The sequence below is a fragment of the Takifugu flavidus genome, chromosome 8, assembly GCF_003711565.1.
Source record: "Takifugu flavidus isolate HTHZ2018 chromosome 8, ASM371156v2, whole genome shotgun sequence".
Lineage (NCBI taxonomy): Eukaryota > Metazoa > Chordata > Actinopteri > Tetraodontiformes > Tetraodontidae > Takifugu > Takifugu flavidus.
The window spans coordinates 13,771,654-13,797,443 of NC_079527.1; the positions used below are offsets into that span (position 1 = coordinate 13,771,654).

The 25,790-nt window shown below is 47.3% G+C and overlaps 3 protein-coding genes across 4 annotated transcripts; 2 read left to right on the forward strand and 1 right to left on the reverse strand.

The window, feature by feature from the left end:
* Positions 1-4: 4 nt before the first annotated feature.
* coq10a (coenzyme Q10A) lies at positions 5-3,382 on the reverse strand. Its single transcript, XM_057040706.1, has 5 exons — positions 2,798-3,382; positions 1,957-2,106; positions 1,685-1,877; positions 1,506-1,607; positions 5-1,413 (listed from the first exon to the last, which is right to left on the reverse strand). The coding sequence occupies exons 1-5, from the start codon at positions 2,932-2,934 to the stop codon at positions 1,246-1,248; spliced, it is 750 nt and encodes a 249-aa protein (XP_056896686.1). The 5' UTR covers positions 2,935-3,382; the 3' UTR covers positions 5-1,245.
* A 595-nt stretch (positions 3,383-3,977) lies between these two features.
* ankrd52a (ankyrin repeat domain 52a) lies at positions 3,978-20,495 on the forward strand. The gene is made up of 28 exons (XM_057040605.1): positions 3,978-4,190; positions 4,734-4,817; positions 4,964-5,042; positions 5,126-5,196; positions 5,302-5,502; positions 5,583-5,670; positions 5,779-5,921; positions 6,010-6,222; positions 6,608-6,686; positions 6,766-6,880; positions 6,958-7,040; positions 7,129-7,246; positions 7,795-7,863; positions 7,965-8,105; positions 8,191-8,253; positions 8,329-8,440; positions 8,559-8,630; positions 8,715-8,916; positions 8,993-9,080; positions 9,159-9,276; positions 9,532-9,751; positions 9,827-9,914; positions 10,007-10,090; positions 10,249-10,394; positions 10,498-10,580; positions 10,694-10,776; positions 11,068-11,159; positions 11,248-20,495. The coding sequence occupies exons 1-28, from the start codon at positions 4,164-4,166 to the stop codon at positions 11,517-11,519; spliced, it is 3,234 nt and encodes a 1,077-aa protein (XP_056896585.1). The 5' UTR covers positions 3,978-4,163; the 3' UTR covers positions 11,520-20,495.
* A 285-nt stretch (positions 20,496-20,780) lies between these two features.
* rnf41 (ring finger protein 41) lies at positions 20,781-25,065 on the forward strand. 2 transcript variants are annotated; one of them, XM_057040702.1, is made up of 7 exons: positions 20,781-20,907; positions 21,509-21,593; positions 21,681-21,793; positions 21,865-22,136; positions 22,404-22,539; positions 22,804-22,907; positions 23,718-25,065. In XM_057040702.1, exons 3-7 carry the CDS (start codon positions 21,704-21,706, stop codon positions 24,070-24,072), a joined length of 957 nt encoding a protein of 318 aa, XP_056896682.1. In that variant the 5' UTR covers positions 20,781-20,907; positions 21,509-21,593; positions 21,681-21,703; the 3' UTR covers positions 24,073-25,065. The 2 variants fall into 2 exon arrangements, with proteins under 2 accessions (XP_056896682.1, XP_056896683.1); XM_057040703.1 differs by lacking the exon at positions 21,509-21,593 and having other exon boundaries at positions 20,783-20,907.
* The last annotated feature ends 725 nt before the right edge of the window (positions 25,066-25,790 follow it).

Below are 25,790 nucleotides of genomic sequence, written 5' to 3' on the forward strand. Positions count from 1 at the left end.
AACATTTCTGGAATCATAAACACTTTTATTGGGAGTACGAGACTTGGGGCAGACGTTATTACCAGTTAAAGATCACTTCTACAACACCGAATGCAGCCAGGCGGCGTGGCAAAGACTTTATTGTGGATTTAAAGTTGAATAGTCACTAAATGTAGTGTAACCGATGTCATATTCGTCTCATACATTCATGCATCACAATGTCGTTAAATAAGAAAGATGAGCATCAAATCCAGGCTTCGCTCTACAGCGTAAATGACGAGCGGCTGCCTGCGTGCGACCTTTTTATTCAGGCGAACTGACCAACGTTTGTTCCGCATAGGAAAATACTGTCACAATTTTATTTAATAAGCTCGTAAAACCAAACTGACGCTCCTGTTGCCCTTTTGGCCAAACTCTGCTCCGAGTACGTATGAGCAGCCGATGACGGTGCACGGCCGGATTCACCTTCCTCTGGAGCCTGGTGGTGACGGCTGACGCAGGGCTGTGAAATAACCACATTTGAAGCTCCACGCGCCAGATTAAAGCCACATTTGCCAAAGCCAATCCAGAAACTTATTCTAATAGCATTCCGCCTCATGGCACATTAAATTTGACAGCATAAAAAGATAAAAATGTGCAGATAATCTCTAATGGTTACATTACAAGGAAGAAGGATCAAAGGTCAAACCAAATATTAAAACCCCAAATTGAAAGAAATGCAGGTGATACGAGGCGAAGGAGCTTTGCTAATACAGTATAATCATGCAGGTGCTGAAATAAAAACACGTTCCATCACACATCCGTGGGGGCCAAAGGTCACCAGGTCTCATTAAAATGGAGGAATTGATCCCATTTGAGCAAAAGTCTTGACAAAAATAAACATTTTCTTCAGAGTCACTGCTGTAAAATAAACATCACCCCCCCCAACTGTGATATGTTGCAGCGATTTACTCATTTCATAAATACAACTTTAAACATGAAGCACCACCAATGGGGGGGGGGGGTTCACTCAGGGAGGCTTTAAACAGAAGGTGCACAGAAAGACGACATTTGTGTGTGTGTGTGGGGAGGAGGAGGGGGGGGGGCAGGAATTCCAACATTAAGCTTAGAGCTTGGCTATCTAAAGTCTTCCAGATGATGGTTGTGCAGAGCTGGACTGGAGACACCGTGAGCTACGAAGCGGCTTCACACACGTTCGCCTGGGCAAAAGGGGTCAAGGGTCAGCGTGGTTTAAGGCCCGGAGGTGGCGGCGCAGAGGTACCGTGATCATGTCTGGTGCACTTCGTGAAACATCAGTTCTCGGGGGATGCGAGTCTCTGGCCCGTATATCTTGAGGGCCCGTCGCTCGAACGCAGCGACGTTCTGCTTCACCACTTCGTCGAAGAACATGGTGGCTAACTGGGAGTGCAGCAAAGAGCGGAACTCAAAGGAAATCTGGAGAGAGACACCAAAGAAGCAGCTCATCGATGACACGTTCAGACAGGAGGCGCCATCGACCTCCTGCGGCCAACACAGAAGCTACTCACAGAAAAGTCTACGGTGCAGGTCCGAGGGTAACCAGGAATGCCAGGGCTAAAGCGCCATATTGTCTCCAGGTGGTTGAAAAGCTTGCCATCTGTACAAACTGCCTAAACCCCCCCCAAAGAAGCGTCGGGGTTAAAATCTGACCCGTTTATTGCCGGGCAGAAGCAGGAGGTGAACTTACTTTGACCAGATGTGGCCGCACGCTGGTGATCATGGACGTGTAGCGCTCCACCACCGGAGGGAAGCCCACCTCCAGCTGGGCTTTGGAGTGGCCCTGCCGTTGCATGATGTACTGAGACTTCTTACACCAGGGCACAAAGTTCTTGTAGTCATCCACTTTGGCGACAACATCGTACATTTCCTGCATGGAAAACCTGCATTGACAGAAATGATTCAAGTGTGAAAGATAAAGATAGAAACACTAAAGAGGAAAAGGTCACGCCGTCCATTTACCCGATTATCCGACGCTCGGAGTACTCCTTCCGTTTATTGGTGAGGCTGATGAAGTTCCTGCTTGGGGGGAGAGTCGCCATTGTGTCCCGGTCTTGGAGGCAAAGTGCTTTGGGACTCCTGGTCATCAGAATGCCGCATGATGACAAATGTCTAACAGGGCACACGAAAACAGGCATCATGTCAACCGATTCCAGAAGGACACACACACAACGACAGAGGAGACCCACTACATTCCAGCTACTTGCTGTGAAACTGAATGAGAGCACAAACACAGAGGGGGGGGGCTGTTGTTGGTATATTCTGCTGGTATATTCTGAATTCAGTCACAAGGGAGAAAGAAAACTGTGGAGCGTTCAAACACCTGTTGTTAGACAATGTTTCATTGGCAGACAGTGTTATTTGTGTTGTAATTATTACCAAATATCATCAAGTCATGTTTCCAATAAGATCTTTCCGAGTTCTGATCAGTTATAAATTGGGTCAGAAAGAGTTAGGACAAAACATTGTGATGTCAAATGTCTATTATATATGATGAAAACGAGAAGAAATAACTCCTGGAGTAAACTGATGAGCACTGAAACAAATCTAATAATAAAACCTGCAGGGTTTCCACTCCATTCTTGGATGGAAGGAGCCATGTTTGTTGAGGCAAAAGGCCACGGCATCCTGTTCTTCACCCATTTCTCGTGTTTAAACTTAAATTGGTTGCATTAATGGAAGAGAATAATCCCGGCGCCCTGCGCGACATACAAGGCGGCCAAGGAGACGCTCGCCTCGGCACTGAAGCGCCTTCCTTCGGTCACTCATGACAACAACTCCGGGGTCTCCGTGACAGCCTCACCTGATGTTTTGACGCAGGCAACTTCTTGACACCGGTCCCCGACAGGAGCGAGGGGACCCGACAGTGGCGATCTGGAGAAAGTCACTGAATGTCCGCACACCCATGGGAAGCCGCCGGGCACTGACCGTGGCTGCCATCAAACCAGCCACTCACCGACGGAGATCCTGTGTCCGAGTACCTGAGCCCAAAATCCGGGCAGCGGGATTCGACAGCCCAGGCCAACCGCGTTAAAATATTCGATTGTGGGATTTTAGTCAGACTGCGGGTTTCTAAAATGACTAACATCCGCTAGCGACACTTATCTTGTCACCTCTTCTGCTCTTACAGGCGATATCGCCCGCTGCTAGCCAACCGGAGCTAGCTACGTTTCGTAACCAGCCCGACCTAAACCGCTGTTGTCCCCTTTGTTATCCGAAATACTCACATCACTCTATATATTGCGAACCACTCTCGGTAACGCGTTGAACTCTTACGGTTACTCGGTGTTTTAATTTTTGCGAAAACGAAAGTCTATGGACGACCTTCTTGAGCGAGGTAAAACACCGGTGGATCGTAAAGAAACGTTCACTTCTTCGATTGTTAAAACCGCGGGGCATTGTGGGAAATGTCTCCCCCTAGTGGAGTGGATATGGTAGTGGTAATTATTATTATTATTATTATTATTACTATTGTTCCTAGTAGTAGTTTATTTGGTGCCATTTTTTTAACTCCACAACTGAAAATGTTAATTATCAAATGTTGTTATGGGTGCTACCAAAGAAATTATAAACGACATCCTACCTTCTGATATTATGTGCACTTACCCATATTAAAAATATAATTCATTTCAGAGTAGAAATTGTAGGTGAAATAGTATTTTACATCTATATTTAAATGTTTCTTCTGTACATAGTGTATTTTTGTGACGAAGTATATTAAAGGGAACATATAGTTCGTTGCATCATGGCTTGCATGACAATATTAAGACAGCTAAAACCATTATTAAATACTGCATTATCTCTGTAATTTTAAAGGTGGGAATTAGTATGTTTTTCATTCTTTCTTTTTTTTAAAAAAAAAAGGAGCTGTTGTAAGAGATCTTAATGTTAAACTAAGCGCATGTAATACGACATGTGTCCGCACGGTGGCGCCATTTCCCCTCGCTGGAGAAGCCGGCCCGCCACGCCTGTAGGCGGACCCCTGCCGTCGTAGCCAGGATCGTCAGCGCAGACAGAGGATACAGACAACAACAGTGACAGATCGAGACCGCATTTCTCTTTGCAACCAGCTATGGGTGTAGTCTGAAACAGTGGATACAGTAGCGCACCGCAATATACCTCCAAGTTTTTCCCTCATGAAGGAGCTCCGTCCGGGCTGAGTTTGGGAGATGGGAGTACTCAACATTACAGACCAGGTAGGAGGAAAAAGAGCGCTCCGTCTCGGCGCTGTGGCGCAGTCTATTTGCTGGGACAGAGCCGCTCTTGTGCGCAACATATTGCGTAGTAATCTGCAGCGGCGTGCTTTTCGTTTCTAGATCGAGATCTAGACGCGCACTTGTAGGTAGGTATCAGGGAGGTGATGTTCCGTTTAGGGAGATTCGCCGGCGCTCTGCGCTCGCCCGGTGGCACCGACGTTGTCCTCGGTTTGGGCCTCGGCTCTGGGACCGGGCCAGCTCGGCTATCTGTAGCCGCACGGCTAGCTGACGTAAGCTGTGTTATAAGGCCCCTGTAGGCCTCCGCTGGGGAACCGTGTATTTCCTGGAAGGAATCAGAAACGTTCCAAATCAAGCAAACGCACGCAAATGCAAATATATACATACGCATTGCTCTTACAGGTTGAATAATATCGACGATTGTTGAAGTTTTAGGAGCCTGGCTCACGGTGCTGCAGAGATATCCGAATCGACCTTATTGCTGCTGGCTAATAACGAAGCTTTTTTTTTTTTACTGTATTGCAGCCTCCTCTGGTCCAGGCGATCTTCAATCGTAATGCTGAAGAGGTTCAACTATTATTGCACAAAAAGGAGGATGTCAATGCACTGGTACGGGTTTTTTTTCTCCTTTTGGCGGGGGGGTGGGGGGTTGGGGGTGCTGCTGTTGCAAGGCGAATTATATCGTGCTGAATTTGTCCCAGTCGGTCGCCTGAACGCAGCAGTGCATTTGATTTGAACCTGACATGATTCCGCAGGACCAAGAGCGACGCACGCCACTTCATGCTGCTGCCTGCGTGGGTGATGTCCATTTAATGGACCTCCTGATTGAGTCGGGTGAGGCCCGTGGAAACATCTCACACTTGACGATTGACATCAGAAACTGTGGAGAACCCTAACAAACCCCCTTTCTGTACCAGGCGCCACTGTAAATGCTAAAGATCACGTCTGGTTGACCCCGTTGCACCGGGCGGCTGCTTCCAGGAATGAAGTAAGCAGTCGTTTTTGTTTTTTTAAATCTACTTTAATTGGGTCCAGTTATCTGACAGATGTGACTGAAATCCTGAGCTCTTTTTTGTTGCCTCCTGACAAACAGAGGGTCGTCGGTCTGCTGCTGAGGCGCGGAGCAGAGGCCAACGCACGGGACAAGTTCTGGCAGACGCCGCTGCACGTGGCGGCCGCCAACCGCGCCACCCGCTGCGCCGAGACGCTGCTGACCCATCTGAGCAACCTGAACATGGCAGACCGCACCGGCAGAACTGCCTTGCACCACGCAGCTCAGAGCGGGTTTCAGGAGGTGGGGGTTTTTTTCGGCTCTTTGACCTCCCGCCGTTGCCGTTGCCGTCCGAAACTGAAGAGTCTCTGTTGTTGGTGCAGATGGTGAAGCTGCTGCTGAACAAAGGGGCCAACCTGAGCGCCATGGACAAGAAGGAGAGGCAGCCTATTCATTGTGCTGCTTACCTCGGTACCACACATATATTCCTTGTTTAGAACCTGGTACTAAAATCACCAGAGCGACTGTAGGAGATATTTAGAAGTGACCCCCCCCCCCCCCCCTCTCTTCTGTCCACAGGGCATGCGGATGTGGTGAAGTTGTTGGTTTCCCGGAGTGCCGACAAAAGCTGCAAGGACAAGCAGGGCTACACCCCCCTCCACGCCGCAGCGGCGAGCGGTCACATCGAAATTGTAAAGTACCTTTTGAGGATGGGGGCAGAGGTGCGTGATCGTTCCGCCGGCACGGTGCGCGGTCGCCGTGGTCTGTCAGCGTCTTGACTTTTGGGTCGCCCTCGTGTTTTGCCGTCAGATCGATGAGCCCAACGGATTTGGAAACACTCCGCTCCATGTGGCGTGCTACATGGGCCAGGAGGCAGTGGCCACCGAGCTGGTCAACCACGGCGCTAACGTTAACCAGCCCAACAACTGCGGCTACACCCCTCTGCACCTGGCTGCTGTCTCCACCAACGGTGCCCTCTGTCTGGAGTTGCTGGTCAACAATGGGGCAGATGTCAACCAGCAGGTAGGAAAACACGGAGCGGTGAAACCAAACCGATAACCCTGAAACCCGGGAGGAAAATCTCTGTTTTTATCGAAAGCTTTAATAGGTTTGCACCCATAAACGTGCTTAAAAATTCACCAGAGTGGCGATCTAACGAGTTTTCTTCCGCGGGCTGCCAGGCTCTGGGTCCGAGCGCCGTCTCCTCTTCTAATCCCGGGAAAACACTCGGCCTTTGTCCGCCTATGAGTCATCTCCCGATTCCAGCGGGCATCTCTCGGTTGAATAGCGTGTCAGCCCCATTTCTCTCTGTCCAACACCCCCCGGCCGTTGGGTCGGCACGGCCGGGGCAGAAACTGTCCACCATCTGACGCCACTTTAATTTGCAAACCTCTGCTTTGGCCCGCAGAGCAAAGAAGGGAAGAGCCCCCTGCACATGGCAGCCATTCACGGACGCTTCACACGCTCTCAGATCCTCATTCAAAACGGTATTAATGATTCAGACGCGTCCGCCTTCGCGCGGCCTCACGGCGCAGCCGTCATTGGGTCCCCTCTGGTTTCCATTAGGTGGGGAGATCGATTGTGTGGACAAGTATGGCAATACTCCTCTCCACATTGCTGCTAAGTACGGCCACGAGCTGCTGATCAGCACGCTGATGACCAACGGAGCAGACACGGCCAGGTACGCCCCTTTTACCTGTGGAAGACGTGGGATTATGAGACGAGTTTCCTGGTCAAACATGTGTTCTGTGTTGCCAGACGTGGGATCCATGGAATGTTCCCCTTGCACTTAGCTGTGCTGTACGGGTTTTCAGACTGTTGTCGCAAGTTACTCTCCTCAGGTACGGATTCATTTAACCGATGGGTGTTTGATCTGCACATACATCCGCCTGTATATGCACCTGTGTCTTTCTCCCCCCCCCCCATCAGGTCAGCTGTATAGCATCGTCTCATCAATGAGTAAGGAACACGTACTATCGGCTGGGTTTGACATAAACACCCCTGACAACTTTGGGAGGACCTGTCTACACGCTGCTGCCTCTGGAGGGTAAGAGGCTGTTGCGATGGCTCCAAACTCTGTTTGGGGCTGATTTGCATAATGTGCATCGGAGCGAGCATTAAGGCCCGAACCGCCGTAGAGCTGCAGCTAAAAACCTCCCCCACAATGACCGTGTGCAAAGACAGGCTTTTTAAAATGGGGGTTTTCACAGTTGGACCGTTCAGAAGGTGGCGCTTTGTTTGCTGGTGATGTTTTCCTCCTATTTTATTAATTCATTCCCATTTACGCAATTGTCGCTTGATTGTGGTGTAATTATGTGGTCCTGAAATCGCGAGGAAGGCTGTGGATTTACTGACAAATCAGATTTTAATTCTAACTTTGCTCCTCAACAAATAAACGTGGAATGAAATTACCACCTTAATTGGAGGTTAAGGAGGTTCTGCTGAATTTTACGGGAGATCAAAAATAGATCTACGTGCTATTTTCTACCTCTAAACATCCCCGTCATTTTTCATTTTCTTTCTGTGGATCTGTGAAGTCGTTAGCTGAGGGGTTTGATTTCATTTTTTAATCTATGTGTTTATCTCTCTTGGCAGAAATGTTGAATGTCTGAACTTGCTCTTAAGTAGTGGTACTGATCTGAATAAGAGGGACATAATGGGAAGGTGAGTCTCCATTCATCCCCTCGAGGCCTCTTTTTGCCACCGTTTTTTTCCCGATTAGCGAGCGTTAAATTCGTTTTCCCACCACTCTCGTTGCCTTACAGGACACCCTTGCACTACGCGGCTGCTAACGGGAGGTATCAGTGCACTGTGGCCCTGGTGAGCGCTGGCGCTGAGGTCAATGAGCCTGACCAGATCGGCTGTACTCCCCTGCACTACGCTGCCGCCTCCCAAGCCTTCAGCAGGTTTGGAGACGCAACACGCGGCAGAACGCCGTATTTAACACGCACAGAATATAAACAGAAGGTTGTACATTTGAACTTTTTCCAGAGTCGATCGACAATTTTCTGGGAACCACGAGAACAACGAGGAAGAGGCGAAGGAGTCTTACTTGTGAGTTCGGATCTCATCTGGTTCGATGAGCTGACGGCAGGATCGTTAACAAAACAACCGGCTTTTGCATTCCAGCTGCTTGGAGCATCTCCTGGACAATGGTGCTGATCCATCGATGGTCAATTCAAAGGGTTACAGTGCTGTTCACTATGCAGCTTACCATGGCAACAAGCAGAACCTAGAGTTGGTGAGTAGGCCGTGTTTATTCCTCTGCCATCTGGTTGAATTTGAACGATTTCACTCCGTTGTTTTGGCTTTTAGTCAAATTCTTTGTATCGTTCTGACACGATCTTTCATTTTTCCAGCTCCTGGAGATGTCTTTTAATGCACTTGGAGACATAGAGAGCAGTATTCCAGTCAGTCCGCTGCATCTCGCTGTAAGTGCTCGCCTTAAAAAAACCAAATTTGCAACGTTTTTGTCCACTCTGTGCGCAATCCTAACTCCTCCCGGCGCTCGTCAGGCTGATAAGGGACACTGGCAGGCGCTGCGCGTGCTGACAGAGACTGCAGCCTATGTAGATATGCAGGACGCCGCAGGCCGTTCGGTGCTCTACTTGGCTGCTCAGAAAGGCTACACCCGTTGTGTGGAGGTGCTGCTGGCTCAGGGCGCCTCCTGTCTCCTCAACGATAACCGCCTCATGTGGACTCCAATTCATGTCGCAGGTATGATTCTGCCGGCTGGGCAGTTGTGTGTTTTGGGGCTATTTGGCGTTAATTCTCTCGTTTGGACCTGGTTCAGCTGCCAACGGTCACTCGGAGTGTCTGCACATGATGATTGATTACGGAGAGGAGGGGGATCTGACCAACGTTGCAGACAAATACGGCCAGTGAGTTCATTTTATTGGTCAAGATTTCGTCCAACCGTCGGGTGACGATGTCTTCATCACCCTCTCCGCTGTCTCCAGGACCCCTCTGATGCTCGCTGTTCTGGGAGGTCACACTGACTGCGTCCACTTCCTGTTGGCGAAGGGAGCATTGCCAGATTCAAAGGACAAGAGGGGCAGATCAGCTTTGCACAGAGGAGTGAGTCAAACTGCTTTTGAAACCCAGCCTGATGGTAGATGAGTCCTGCTGAGTACGTAGCAGACCACAGGAGTCTGCACGATTCCTCCGGTTAGCATAATCCCTAAAGACATCTTTAAAAATGACAGAAGTGTAAAAAAAACCAACCTTTTAGAATAAGAACGTCTTCCTACTGCTGCCGTCCTCCTTGAGAACAATCCTAGAAACATTTTATTCCACTGAGAACTGCCTCTTCTTTTCCTCCGCTCCGCTCAGGCGTTGTTGGGTCACGACGATTGTGTGACGGCCTTGCTGGAGCACAAAGCTTCTGCGCTGTGTCGGGACACCCAGGGTAGTACACCTCTGCACTACGCCGCATCTGGAGGCCACACTGAGATCCTGGCCAGCTTGGTGCAGGCTGCCATGGCAACAGACCCACAGGATAAACTGCTGGACAACAAACAATACACCCCGCTACACTGGGCCGCGTACAAAGGTCCGGGCAGCTTTAAGGCTAAAAATCGCCGCATTTGTCGTGACTAACGAAGCCTGTGGTGATTCCTCTCCTCAGGGCACGAAGACTGTTTGGAGGTTTTACTTGAATTCAAAACATTTATCCACGAAGATGGAAACCCTTTCACCCCTCTGCACTGTGCTCTGTCAGTATCAACCCAGGACATTCTCGTTGTTTGTTCATTTTTGTCTCCCTTCACCTGAAATCCTTAATTTCTTCTTCTGACTTTGCACTCAGAATGAATGGCCATAGCGGCGCTGCAGAGAGGCTGTTGGAATCTGCTGGGGCCTACATGCTCAACACCAGAGATGCCAAAGGAAGGTGGGGTTGAAGAACAAAGCTATTTCCTTTGAGTGGGGGGGTGGAGTTTAGTCCAAATGCTGAATCTCAAACTACTGGTGGAGAGCGTTGCCTCTATCCAGTCGCTCAGGAAGGGGTGATGTATCGGATGACTGGAACGTCTCTGGCTGTGCCCGTAGGACCCCACTGCACGCTGCTGCGTTCGCCGAGGATGTCGCAGGCCTTCAGCTGGTGCTTCGCCACGGGGCAGAGATCAACACGGTGGACAAAAGTGGACGTTCTGCCCTGATGGTAGCTGCTGATAAGGGACACAGTGGCACCGTAGGTGAGTGCTAGACCCACGCCGTGGTCACCGTGCGAAGGATTTATGCTTTAATATCGAATCAGGTGTCTGTGTTTAGAGGAACTGAAATCTTTGTGTCGTTCAGCCATCCTCCTTCACCGGGCCAAGGCTGACCTGACACTGCTGGATGAGAACAGGAACACTGCCCTGCACCTGGCCTGCAGCAAGGTACGAGCTCTTCAGCCGGTGCTAAAGTCAGGGCTTTACTCAGGGGTCGCTGTTATACCAACAAAAAGAAGAAGTGCTTTCTTAAAATGTCCTGGCTTTGTTTTGTACCACAGGCTCATGAGATGTGTGCCCTGCTGATTCTGGGAGAGATCCACAGTCCCACACTCATAAATGCCACCAACAGCGCCCTGCAAATGTAAGGAGCTCCATAGCGAGATGCTAATTACAAGTCGGAGTTATTTTGAGTCGCTGAAGCCGCACGGCCTTTTAATATAGGAAAGGTTTCCCCGTTTTCTGAGTCCAGTCTATTATCCATTAGTGCTGAGAGGAAAATCAGAATCAAAGTTTCCAGTTGTCCTCGACCCTTGTTGCAGCAGCATCAGACAACCTTGGAAAGCGACCTTGACCAACCCCCGGAGGCCTGTGCTTGCCCAGGGTTTCATGTCGGGGTCAACAATAACCCGCTCTCTCCTGCGCCCTCTCCTAGGCCCCTGCATCTCGCAGCACGCAACGGTCTGGCGACGGTGGTGCAGGCACTGCTGAGTCGAGGAGCCACGGTGCTGGCTGTGGACGAGGAAGGTGAGTCCGTTTGGGGTTTTTAGAATCATGCAGCGGAACATTTCAGGTAGCGAGTGACTTATTCTGGTCTGCTTTGCCTGTGACTCAGGCCACACCCCAGCTCTGGCCTGTGCTCCCAATAAGGATGTGGCTGACTGCCTGGCTCTGATCCTCTCCACCATGAAGCCTTTCCCCCAGCGGGACCCTTCCTCCTGCTCTTGCTCCTCCCCCACCGTCTCCCCCTCCCCAGGTCTCAACCTGTTGAAGCACTGCGGCATCACCGCCACCTGCGTCCCCCTGCCCAGCAACGGCCTCCACAACGGCTACGTCAAAGACCGTCACGGTGCACCGGTTGGCCTGGATGGGTGTCTGTCTGAGTGAGCTCTTGCTTCCCCCGTCCTCCCCCTCAGTCAGCTGCTGTCACTGTCGTCACCACCACGGGGGGGAGGATCCCTTTAAAATGGGGCCAGAGGGACCAGGAGAGCACCCACCCACCCACCCACCCACATGTCTGTTCTACGTATGTGTGTGTGTGTTTGTGCGTGTGCGTGAATGTTTGGTCTTCTCTTGAGGTGCAGTCAAACCTAATATGCAATTAGATCCCATTCCTCCATCTCCCAGTAGTTCGAGAGGCTTTGTTCATCTACAAGGTCACTCGGGTGAAGCGTGGCATCCAGAACAAACACAAGCAATCCGGCCGTCTCTGAAACCATTTAACCCTTTAAATCTGTGTTGACATCGTTTTATAACTGACATCTAAGAGCACGGATTCGCTGTGTCTCTCGCTCTCCATATCTTCAAAGTTCATATCAACCTTAAACGGTTGCAGTGACCTTGTAGAGGAACGCGGAGCCTTCCCAAAAGAATGATCAAAGCGTTTGTTCGTTCATTTATCGTTTCCCTTTTTATTGCGTTTTGTTCTCGAATTGTCCATTAGCCTAGATTTTTATGAAGGAACCACACAAGGGAAAAAAAAAAGCAAAAAAAAAAAAAAGTGTGCAATGCTTGTGTACTACGAAACAATCTGAAAACAAATTAGGAAAAGGGTCACAAAAGTGTTAATTCCGTTGTGTAAAGGAAAAAAAAAGTTCTTTTTTTTTGGCATTTTCGGAAAAAGTTGGTGTCGTTGCTGAGTACGTTAGCACGCCTCCTCGCGGAGGAGCGCCACGGTCGGGTCGGCATGGTAACACCGATTTGTTCTTACTGCTGACTTTACGTTTCAAAGATGCTAAATAAGTGTTAAGCTAGAATGTTTCTAAGCATATAACTTATGACCAAAGTTGATCAACACTATTATGGCTATAAATTATTTATTTGAGCTGAACTGTACTGTACAGAGAGAGACAATAGATCTTGATATACCTCGTCAACTCGTTTAGCAGCTGCTTCATCTTCACCCAGGGTCCGTAGGCCTAACGTTCTCTTTTTGTAGGACTAGAGAACAACTGTAGGATAGTGACTGACTGAGGCCTTGTTTATTTCTAGATGAAGGCTTTACTAGTAATATCTGCCAACAACACCTCATCACAGCGTCATATATCTGAGCACATAAATGAACAAGCCATTTCAATTGATTTCCCATCTCTTTAACAGTGTTTTCTTTTTGTTGTTGTTCTTTTTCTTGGAAATTACTCAGAATTCGAATGGCCTAAATATCGAAAGAGAACAATCAAGAGTAATTTTTTTCTTTTTCTTTTTTGGCGTTTGCGTTTGAACTGGCCAACGGCGTTCTGATTTTTATTAGCTACGACTGAAGGAGTGTTTCTTGGAGCTGGTGAAGTCGTCTTAAACATCTAATAGCTCATATCGCAACTTCTTGGTGGTCAAATCTGATCATTTTGAACAGATAAACATCATTGGGCAGTTTTCAAGCAATATTTTCTTTTGGCCTCTTTTTTTTTTTTTTTAATGTTATTAAATAGACAATCACTGTCACAAGGGCTTTTGTTTCCCTGGAATGTCTTTGAGTTTTTGGGGTTTTTTCTTCTTTTTTTTTTCTTTTTTTCCCCTTTTTGTTTTGAAGTATTCCATGAAAAATATCCTGTAGACTCGACGAATGGCTCTGTGTGCCGGGCATTTTACTGTCAGTGTCAACCAAATGCACTGGATCGCCTGTACGGCATCTCATGAAATGCCTTTTTGACCCATGCCTTCCGTAACACATCGCTTTCATTTGGATCGGCCCTGAGATCATTTCCCACCCTTTTGATAGCAGTGGCGTTGAATCTCGGCTTCACCTGGTGGGATAGATTAATTACCCTGCATATCTAAACACGTCCCAGACATATCGGTGACCGGGGGGGGGGGGTGTTGGCGTCTGGCGTAGAAGTAAATGGGGGGGGGGGATCTTTGCGTAGGCCAATACCTGTAAAGATTTCAGGAATAGCAGATATCCAAATATGTGCTTTTAAGGTGTTTGTCTCGTCTCCTCATCACATTTCGGGTAATAAGCATCCTAAAAATGATTGTATCGGACCACTAGAGCTGTTTGTGACTCTTAGACGTTATATCTATGCTACTTTTTCCTTTCCTCTTCTTTAAGGCCATCTGCTGGTGGTTAAAGTACACTGAGTCGGATCGTTTTCATTGGCGTGGGCGCTTCGTATCCGACGGTGTCGAAGTGACCCGGTTGCACACGTCTGGATGAGAGATGAGGACCTAGACCGGGATTATGTCGTCGACAACCCTGCAAAGAGTCTGGCGTCTGTTTACTTGAGCTTAAATTTCAGAGCAGTAAGAAGTTGTAGAATTGTAGCTGACATTTGGGTAGTCCTCCACACCTGGATGAAATGACCTTGAACAAATCGGTGACCTGCATCCTTTTGCTCTTTTACTCGATTTTAGATGTTCTAGGATGACATTTATATCGCCGTCATCGTAATTAAGGATAGGTACTTTGGTTTTTTGCTAATCTCAGGATCTGTGCTGACGCAGCGGATCTCAGCAGGACGATAATGTCTACATTTATTGATGGGATGTTTCATAACTTAATCCATTTTTAACCCAAATCCCACAGCACTTAATTAGATAGCAGAGCACGCACTTTAGTACATTCAGGTTCTAAGTGTGCGAACCAGAGCAGATGTTGTGTATGTACTTATGTTTACATGCATGTGTTGCTGCTGAACACGGGAGGGAGAGGGTTGCAAACGAAATCGGACCCTAGCAACAAACGAGTGTGTTTTTAAGGAAATACTGTAATCAAGAACTTCAGAAGAGTGTCCACTGCCCTCTGGTTGGTTTCCCGTCTTGTGACGAGGTTGCGTTACCCAGCCTTCTGTTAGTGAGTCAGCCTTAAAGTCACTTAAGAGTCAGCGATTCAGGCGGGCCCTTCCACGCACCTCACCCCCCCCCCCCGCTCAGCGGCTCGTAGGTGCTGTCCATTCAGGAGGGATCGTGTTTCTCTGCACCACAGACGGAGCTTCCGCCCCAGCCGCCGTACACGGTGCACGTTTCCAAGTATCGGGCTTTACGTTTTACTGGCACGTAGGAGAGACGGCCCAGTCCGTCATGTGTTTACTGACCAAGTGGCGCCTACCCAGTTTAACCAGTGTCGGAACCAGAAAGCAATGAAAGGTCCAATTGTAGCAATAGTGAGTGTGTGTAATAGTGTGCAGCACAAATATTGCACTGCCATCCGTTCAGGCCAATTCACTAAATCATAGCATAAATGCCAATGGAAGATTTCTCTCTTTTTTTTTTCTTTTTTTTTTAAAAATGCGGGTTAGATGTTAATAATCTTTGGTCACGAATGGGGCCTGTTTGCCAAAATGTGTGGAGAAGCAGCAGTGGATTTATGCATTCAAGCAGTTTACAGTCTGACCATCAAATCTGAGCCATGAATTTACTGACTGAAATGAATGTAGGGTCAGTTAAGAGCAGGACAGTTGGCTTTCTCCCGACTTTAAACTGCCGCTCTTCATTTGTCTTGACGTGATTCTACAGGTAGCATGTAATAACCTAATATTCTACAGTATGCGTAGTAGTCTTCCTGCATTGAGGGTCTGGATGGGGTTTTTGTCTTGGCATTATTGTTGGAATATAGGCCTGCTGTAACAGCGCTCCTCTCGCTCGCCCTACACGCCGTGTAGCCCGTGGCGAGAGTGAAGATGAAGTCAATCTTCACGTCCATCCATTCCATTGAGAATGCCTTACAGTACAGTAGAACAGGAGGGACAAAAATGTCTACAGTGGACATGGTCACGCGTGTCAATAGCCTATATTTGACAGAAATGCACCTAAGCTACACCCATTTAGTGCCATAGAAAACCTTTATTTGCCTTTAGACACAACTCATACACGGTCAGTAACTGTTGAACATCGGCGGGATTTATTTAGCGCTACGTGTAATTTCACCCATTTTATTCTCAGTCACCCGAACTATATAAATATTTGCATGTGACTTTAGTACTTAAATGCAAGAAATCTGTTAAATTTGGTGTGGATCGACGTCTCTTGTGATTAGATGGTTCCCAAGAATCAGTTAACCCTTCGGTAGGAGCAAAGCAAACCCTTAGCTTGTGTTATTGATGGTTTATTTGGGGGGGGGGGGGACTGATGTCCAAAAATGGTGCATCCAGTACAGAATTGATTTGCCTCGACGGATGTCTCGGTTCGTACTTGAAGCGACTGGCAAATTTCAATTCAACTCTCTGATCCACTGTTGAGCCTTTTGCCTTAAAAAGCTGAGAGGAGGAAAAAAAGGAAGTGATACCTGGCAGCGCGTGATCGGAGCTCGCATCACCTGTCGAGTTGTGCTGCTTCGTGGGGTTGCTGGAAAGCTGACACATTCTGATCATTTGGGTCTTGAAGACGTCGTTTGCATGTCGAGAAGCACACAAATCCATCGCGGTAGCACATAGCTCGGGGTTGCCATGGTTGCAGAGATTGTTCTGGGGTTAGGATATTGCCATATTGCCACTGTGAATGAATTAATTCAGAATTCACTTGTAAACAATCAACGTTGGCGTATCTGTTAAGGAGAGGAAGGCTGGGAAGAATAATGGTGTGTCTAAAAAAGACCAGATCTATTGACAGTAGAGTAATTTGGATATGCTAAAATGTGGTCCGTATAATTGTGGATAGTGTAATTCTGCTTAAACCAGCCTAAATCAGAGAGGGGGTGTTAGAGTGGTGTCGGCAGGCTAACCCTGGTCCCTGCCTTGCTAAAGGGCAGCCAACTGTACCTTCTGCTCTTTATTGGACCTGCAGTTTTACCTCATCGCTGATATAACATTTGTCCTCCGCGACGGCTCGTTTTCCCCAACGCTCGTCACGGCGATTCAGCCCTGTTGTTGAGTGACTGTTCAGCATCTAGAACCCCCCCCCCCCACACACACACACACACACACCAGAAAACTGTAATTAATCATGTTTTGCTCCATCATACCCACAGAAGTTATCGGGGGCTGGTCATATAGGGTTCATGGAGGGTACAGGCTAATTAAAGGTGTTTGTCGGCCCAAACACCTCGGTCCTTCACGCCCCCCCACCAATAAGACCTGTGTAATACTGAGCACAGTGGTGGCATGGTGCCTTTTATTTGTTACTGCCGAAAGGTACGGTCTTCCATTTGTATTTCCCACAAGCCTTATAATGGGAAAAGGAAATTACACTGAACATACAACGCTATTAAAAAATGGGCTCATTATTCCCTCCGACCGCAGTTATTTCAACCCAGCGTGATCGGGGGGGGGGGGGGACGATTCCTCTGCGTCTCCAGTGACTGGCCGCTGCCTTTAAGTGGCAGAATAAATTGCACAGAACAGCTGCGATTTAGGGCACATCAAAACTCGAACGAATGCAGATCACTACTACAAAAGCACAACTCCAAAGAAGGCGTCCCGGGACTGGCTTGGCTCCGCCCCTCCCCCACGGGAGCGAAGGAACCCGTAACCCAAATTTAGGCGACTACGGGAGGAATCTGGACCGTCTGACTCCCGAGCCGATCACGACAACACCTGAACGCGGCGTCGGCTCTTGGGTTTTTCCTCGATGATCTGTACCCAAAACCACAAAGCGAGGCGCCCGCGTACGAGATCGCGGTCGGGCGAACTTTGTTGTGGCTGTGTTGCAAATTGATTGTAGAGAACGTTTTGTGTTTCTTAGGATAGACTTGACCACAAGTAGGGTTGCAGTAGTAGCTGTGTGCAGTGTTAATAACGGTGTGATCATACTATAGAAGTGACGTAACATTTGTCGTCTTACCGCAACATTTAAGGCATGAATCTTAAGCTGACCTCCTTTGAAATAGACAAAAGATAAAAAGTGCAATAACCTTTTGTTTATCATTGCTTCCTCAGTTGGGAAAAAAAAAATCTGCCCCTTTTTTTGTTGTTGTTGTCGTCGTTAACACCAAAAGCCGCTCGTCTGTAGCCAAACGGGATTTTCAGCGGTCCTCTGCGCTCAGAAAGGCGGCGTTTGACAGTGGAGTGTTTTTGATATTCCATTCTTAAAACTGTGATCAATGTCCAACTTTAAATGCTGCCTGCTCAGAGAATGGACTGTGCACAAGTTGACTGACGGTGTGGAGTAGGTGCATATATTATTTTTCCTCCTCCTTACAGATGGACTTTGATGGTATTGTAGTTCTGGACTTCTGGTTTGTAGCCAGTAGACATGTTCATTTGCATGTGTAGATGTGTATATGCATCCTCCTCCTCCTCCTTGAATGATTTCTCTCTCCGAAATATTTAGACCTGCTGTCAGTGATGTATGCGGATAAAAGGAAATATGAAATGCCTTATATTTGTTTTCAATGTTGAGCATTAAGGGTTCTAACATGTCCCTCCCTTTTTAGTGTGTAGCCTAAAGCTTGTACAGTTAAACTCTTGAGATTTCTATCTACTGTATAGCCTGTGTGTTCTCAGAATTTGTTACTCGGAGGTCCCGTGATTGTGGTTTTTTGAGAAACATTCCCCTCGAAAGTGCCGTTTGTTCACCAGCAGAGGATGTGTCCTGACGGGGAACTGTATTTACACAAAAGGAAAACACAATGTTCACAACACCTGCCGGTGTTTTTGGAACAGGTTGAAATGAATGACACAAAGTATTTTTGCAGGTGAAATAAGGCAGCAATCCTTTTTATTTTCTCTCTCTCTCTCTCTTCTTGCTCCTGTGAGTCCACAACCGTCTCACACCAAGCTCGATCACTCTGAAACAGAGCCATATCAGACAATTTGCCCATTACGAGCCCCCTTGAATGTGCTATTAGGAGTAGCCTCCTGTAGGAAAGGATGTATACTGCATGTTTTGTGGCATTTTAGCAACGGTAGTCCCTTAATGTGTTTACTTTTGGTCTGCTTCACTGTAGATGTTTCCACCTCATTTCAACTCACAAGCTATTAACAATCCTCTCACAACTGGACTTGAAGCAGGCGCTGATCTGCTGCTGAGGGCAGCCTTAATTCACTGATATTCATTCAAAAAAAAAAAAAAAAAAGGTTTGGATTGCCTGTTTTTCTCTGAGTGGCTTATCTGGGGGGGAATACAAAGGAGCCCTTGTCACGAGAGAAAGGACTCTGATTCAGGGCATGTGATGAGTTACAATCAAATAGTTTTACAGTGCACCTTCATGAAAAATTTTAAAGTTTTAAAAAAATAAATAAAAATAAGTTGGCTAGTCCACTCGACATTCCAAAGTTGATTTTAGTTTCTGCAGTCCTGTCCCGCTGATTGAGGAAGTCTTTTTTTTATGTTTTATTGTTTGTTTTGTTTTTGCTTTGCTGGTGAATGAAGTAAGCTTGTGTGTCAATGACAGGGTTCCCTATTTAGCCTAACGCTGATTACCTCATTTACAAATCTGCAAAGCTACTATTCTACTGTGTGTAAAGGAGTCAGTGCCATCACCAGCAGCATGTTCTCCACACCTGTGATGACAACAGGACCAACAAAGTCATTCTGGTAAACTTAGCCAACTTTACAATAGGATATAGAGGATGAAGTCACACAAAAAAAAAAACAATTCTCCAATTAGGATATCACCGCAGATGCTAGGCCAGTCCAGAAACGCTTGACCCACCACAGCATGTTTTTAGCCCAAATGTCCGCCGTTGTCGTCCTCGCCCGGAGTTTTGGGCGAGACGTGCGCACGGGCCGGTTCCATCGTGGGGTTAATGGTGGACATCTCTGCTAAATTGGTGGGGAGGAAAAAATGGAAATGCTTTTCCAGAACGGTCCCGAGTGACTCGACCAGCGTTCTGACTGGATTAGCAACTGCTAGCTTCAGCGCAGCCCAAGAGGCCGAGCTGGAGTCTGGCGTAACTCGCTGTTATCTAAGTGAATGATCATGTTAGCATCACTTGCTGTTTTTCAGTAGCATTTCTCCTACCTCCTTGTTTTGCAGCCTTGCGTATTGTTTGTCTCTCCATCCACTCTGGAAAAAAAAAATTAGTTAATAAAAAAAATGTCTTGACAGTACAGGAATACAGATTTATCATAAGCAATGGTAGTTCTACATGAAAAGTGTGCTTGGATGTGCTGTATGTGTATATATGTCTGTTGGACGTTGGAAAAAATATTTATGAAAAGCATTTATACGACAAAATACCACTGGAATGTGAAGCCAGACAATGTTTCAATGCAGATTCTGATGATAGTCTACCCCCTTTAACATTCAGTGGTGAATGGTCAGAGGAATCTTGAAAATAACCTTGCATTAGCTTTTTTTGGTTTGGGTTTTAAAGGCATTTGTTCCTTTGCTTTCCTCTCATGCATATTCCTCCCTGTCTGGTACACCTACAGCTTCATCAGGGGTCAGCCATAAATTGTCCTGCATGTGTTATTACCACAGGAAGGGAGTCGGCTGGATTTGTAATTGTGTTCCAACCCCTCCAGCCTTCACCCCCATCTGTCCTCCAAACCAAAATGTGCTAGAATAGGTGCCCAAACATTCTTTTCATTCAAGTTTGACAACAAGGGGTACAGGACAACGTGAAAGGTTTGAGGTTGTTTATTAGAACAAGCCCCCCAGCATCCAAAAACCCACTCAAACCCCGGACAGGACCAGCCCCGTCCCCATCACCCACCCACCGTCTGACCTAAACCTCAAGCCATTCATTGTTTTCTTTGTTTATTTTTTCTTCTTTTCGACAATGCAATCCTGAAAGCACTTTGCCTTGTTATTCCTTTGTGTGAACATGTGAATGATGATTTGTTACAAAAATGTTAAATATGTAAAAGATCATTCACTGTTTTGGAAAAACCTGCATCTGTCTTTCTGACGTTAAAAGAAAAAAATAATTTAGTGACATGAAACCTGAATCTATTTTATAAAATGTTTGCTGCAGCCAATTGGTCTTGTCATTCAGTATTGTGGCTTAGGATTGTTTGTGTTCAATAAAGTGCTATTGCTAAATATTTTTGTAGTCTGGTTTGTTTTCCTTCAGATTTTCACAAGTCTCTAAAGCTGAATTCATGTAAATTTGTAGTTTCAAAAGAAATACATTTTGTAAATGTCAAAACTCGAGAAACTAAACCTTACTGTAAATCAGTTGCAAGTTTAGCATTGATGTTTATTCAGCTTTTAGCTCTTACGTGTGGCTGTATTTAATTATTCTAAATCATTTAGTGACACTGACGAACTCTAATTTTCATCTCTGGTTTCTTCGAAAAATGGGCAACAAAATTACGCTTTGCGTCATGACGTCAGCGCCGCTTGCGTCATGACGCCAGCGTAGGATGTAGCACGAGCCAGCGAGCTACTGGTGGCAGTGGGACGTGTGAAAATACGCAAATATTGCGACCGGGCTCCGTTTTGCTACATGTTTAAGTAAGTACAAGTCACACTTTTCGTGTTTTTTCGCAGTCAAGTAGTGTTAACCTTAACTTGCTTTTACGTTTAAACCAGACGGATGCCTGGTTAGCTGGAAGGGTAGGTAACGGGAAGGTAGCAGCTGCTAATGCTAATTAGCTGCTATCAGACATTTAAATGCTGACGTGATCGCCATACCGACTCCTGAACTCCGCCATCCGTCTGATTATTGGGGCTGCAGTCCTGCTCCCCCTCACCTCTAAAGCGCGTTCGCAGAGGAGTCGGTTCGGTCTGACCCGTGGCTAACGGTTAGCACGTTAGCTTATCCGCAGGACATGCTGGGGCGATGGGAGGAAAGGCTCCGCTCATCGCCTCTGTACCGGCAGGTTCGGTCTCCCTCGAAATGAGGTCAGCCTCCAGGCTGCCGGGACAGCGGGATGCTGCGTTCCCACACATTAGATTTTAGAAACCACCTTCATCACAGTGCAAATATTCGGGATTGTGCTTTGTTGTTGAGACGGAGCTGTGATGTGGCCCGTTTAAAAATGAGTCTTGGTAAATATATTCTCCCGCTATCAATATAACCCTAAACTAACCAGAATATCCCCACTGTTTGCAGGGAGCGGTTTTGTCTCAGACAGATATGATATATCAGCAGCATATCACGGGCTGAATGGAAGCATTTCACGCTTTTTGTGACTGAGGTAGTCGTTTATATGTATGAAGAATCTGGAGCCATGTGGTGTCGCATTTCAGCATTTCAACTGTACTTGGTGTCTGCTCATCTGCAGGTGTTGGGTCTCCGTAATGTACCATGGGGTACGACGTTACGAGGTTCCAGGGAGAGGTGGATGAAGACCTGCTGTGTCCCATATGTAGTGGAGTACTTGAAGAACCAGTGCAGGCAGGTCCATGTTCGTCACATCTGTGGTCCTCCTTTCTATCAAATGTGTCTCACGTTTCCCTGCGTTTCAGGCCCCACACTGTGAACATGCATTCTGCAATGCGTGTATCACTCAGTGGTTCGCCCAGCAGCAGATCTGCCCGGTGGACCGCACCGTCGTGACCCTTGCTCACCTCCGTCCCGTGCCCCGCATCATGCGCAACATGCTGTCCAAGCTCCAGATCAGCTGTGACAACGCTGGTTTTGGGTGCACGGCCACGCTGCGGCTGGATCAGCTGCAGTCCCACCTGAAGGACTGCGAGCACAATCCTAAAAGGCCCGTCAACTGCGAAGAGGGGTGTGGGTGAGTGACCACGGCTGTTGTCACTAATTAGCATAAAACCGCCCCCGAGGTCTTTCTTAAGTAAGTATTATATAAGGCACACGGCATAATCAACAAAAGATTCTGGGTTTTAATGTCACCAGAACTCTACTGGCCCGGGGCTCTTTGATTACACAGGATAGTGTGTAATAGTGTCACCTCTGAGGAATAACAGTGGGAAGAGCTTCAGCCAGCTGAGAAATAACCACTCGATGAACCTAAAAACTCTCACGTTCCACATTCCTGCAGCCTCGAGATGCCCAAAGACGAGCTGCCCAACCACAACTGCATCAAACACCTGAGGAGCGTCGTTCAGCAGCAACAAACTAAGATCTCAGAGTTGGAGAAAACTGTAGCGGAACACAAACACCAGTTGGGAGAACAAGTAAGAATGTCAATGTTGGCAGTCGTCTGAAAAACAGGTTTGGAGCAAGTCATCAGAATATTCCTTTTTTAAACAGCAACCACTTTATGTCCTGAGTCATTCCTCCTCCTTCCAGTTACTTTAATGGGTTTTGGGATGTAATTGTGTGAGGGGCTTGTTAATTAAGCGCTGAAATTAAGCGAAACACACAGGGCCCAATAATTTAATAGCACATTTTATCTTCTTGGATTAAGCCGATGCCTAAAAATAATTTTTAATTTCCAGAAACGAGACATTCAGCTGCTAAAAGCCTACATGAGGGCAATCCGTAGTGCGAACCCTAACCTGCAGAACCTGGAGGAGAGCATCGAGTACAACGAGATCCTGGAGTAAGTTTGCCTCCTGGTTTCTCTAACTTTTATACGCAGGGACGTGTCCGACCTCGCCTCCATGTTTGCTCCGTTTTTCCGAGTTCCTCGATTCATTATTCTGTCACTTCCTTGTTGTAACTGAGGAAAGATCAGTGATGACGCAAGAGCCAAACAAACACTGGTCCAGAAAGACAAGAAAAAGAGACAAATCCCACCCCCTGTTGTGTTTGAATGTGGAGTCCTGGAGCAGCTCTGTGGCTAACGGGAGATTGAGAGCGGTCGGTTCCTTACTGGACGGTCTTAGAGACACCGCCCTCCGTGGGGGTGCAGCTCCTTACCTTCCTGCCCCGTCGTGGCCTCTGGATACGACTGGATGCTGAGAGAGGATGTTTGTGCTTCTCTGTTACATTTCAGCACACGTCAGACCTCGTCAGTGTCCCGTCCTTCATTATTGAGTAAACTGGCCAGTTACATGGCTGCAGTGGCGTAATGCTGCTTATGTAACTGGTGCGGCCATCTCGACCCCATCCACCCCCCCCCCAGGCCAGACCCAGGCCCTTCTACTCTAATCCAAACTGTGCTGCTTAGTGTAAACAAGACTTCTCCGTCTGTGTAGAGGGTCGTCACGTCTCCCATCAGGGCTGCTTTTAATTGAGTCAGCTCAGTGTCTGACCTGGTGCTGTGGGGCAACTTTAAATCTCCGGGGGGGGGGGGTTGTTTTGGCAACATTGCACCGTGTGAAAGTAGCAAAAGAGCCGAACTGACTACGTCCCCGAGGTTTGTTGCGTCTTTAGTTGATGGCTATTGTTGTGCTCTGGGTGTCTCCAGATGGGTGAACTCCATGCAGCCGGCCAGGGTGACCCGCTGGGGCGGCATGATCTCCACCCCCGACGCCGTGCTGCAGGCCGTCATCAAGCGCTCCCTGATCGACAGCGGCTGCCCCCACTCCATCGTGAACGACCTGATCGAGAACGCCCACGAGCGGAACTGGCCGCAGGGCCTGGCCACGCTGGAGACGCGGCAGATGAACAGGCGCTACTACGAGAACTACGTGGCCAAGCAGATCCCCGGCAAGCAGGCGGTGGTGGTGATGGCCTGTGAGAATCAGCACATGGGGGAGGACATGATCCTGGAGCCTGGCCTGGTCATGATCTTTGCTCACGGGGTGGAAGAAATCTTATAACTGTCCTGCTAGCTGAGCGGATCCACCGCGGGGGGGGGGGTGTCTCTGGGGGTTTGCTGTGACAATTCTCTTATTCCCGACTGAGGCAAAACCTTCCCAGTTAATCTGGATGATTTCAAATAGCCTATGCCTTAAAGAAAGGACCACACGTGGGAGCTGTCGAATAAAAATGAAATCTGAGCGAGATAAAAGGTGAGATTTGATGTTTACAAGGTTTATATTTGGTGCATTACATGATCTGATTGTTCTGCTCAATAAGCCCCCCCTTTAATGTCCCCGGTTGTACAAAAGCTTGTAAATACAAATATTATATAAAACTATCATACTCTTCCTCCGTCTGTATTTAGGTTGTCTTGTTTTGATCCACGCCTGTGTTACTGTCCGCTTTAGTTCCCTGTGAATGTTTCGCGCCACATTTCCTGCATCCGTCAGCCTTTTGTGCCATTTTTATTTATTGTGTTGCCTTTTTACACAAACATGCTTGAAGTTGTTACCATTTGATGTGTTGAAAACTGCTTCTTTTTTCTTTTTTTTTAAAACTTTATTGCAGGAAGAAATCTTTCTCTCTTTCCTGTTGCCTCAGATGTATATATTCTAGTCTGAATGTCGGGGCTCCGCAAGTGTTAAATCCAAAGTCAAAGACTTCAAAATTATTTGACAAATCGCGTCACGAACTTGATTGAGGTATATAATTGATCTCTTTTTTTTTTTTTCATCATAATTGAACATCAGTTCACTGGAGATTGTAGAAAAGAATTATTTGTTGAGTCATTTATGGCTTTTAAAGAGGTGAAATGTATCACTGTTGGTCACTTATTGCTGTTATAAGACAACATTTCTAATGTCAGGCCGTTGAAGAGCACATAAGTGCAGTAAAGAGTTAAATATGATTGTGCCCTTTGTTAGTTCCTCTGTTGATGTTTTAATTCGTTTTGTGTCTGTCATGTACTGTGTTGTACAGGAAGTAATAAAATGTCAAAACTGATCCACAAAGATGGATTTGGTGTTTTTTAATCCGGGGTTTGGACCCGGGGAGCGGGGTGCAGTTCCACCGCTCGCCACAGCGCGTCGCTAGAGACCCGCAGGACTCTCCGGTGGCGCGTCCACGGGACACGAAGCGGCGCGCCGAGGAGGTGAGGCTTCACCCTCCCGATGCATTGTTTCAAGAAAAGAAGTTTGATTGTGAAACGGCGGGGGAGGCAGGTCAGCTGACTCGGGCTCCCTCTCCCGCATGACTTCCATGTCTGTTATCCTCTCCTGCCAGCACCGTCCTCTTTGTGGGGCCTAATCCCTGAGCGCTGTGGTCACTGGAATGTGAAATCATGCGCTTTACCGAATACTGACGCCGTTTGTGCCCATTATTCCGAGATGTGGACGGGTGCAGCCATTCCAACACAGGTCACGTGTGTGCATCACGACTATTTCGTGTCCCCAGGCCGTGGTGAGGTAAACATTCATGAGAATTAGATGACATCGTTTAAAATATCATTAGAATGCACACGATGATCAGGCTCAGCATAGGACACGTTTTTATGAGTTTGTACATCTGTTTAGGAGCCCAAAAACTTCTAAAAAAGCCTGATTTCCACCGCTACGACATAGAAGTTGATTGACTTGTATCTTAATTGTGTAAAATTTAACGTTTGCATTGTTTTTGGTGGATGCTTGATATTGTTAGTGGACTTCTCCTTCCAAAGTCTAACTTTTAAACTGGCTCA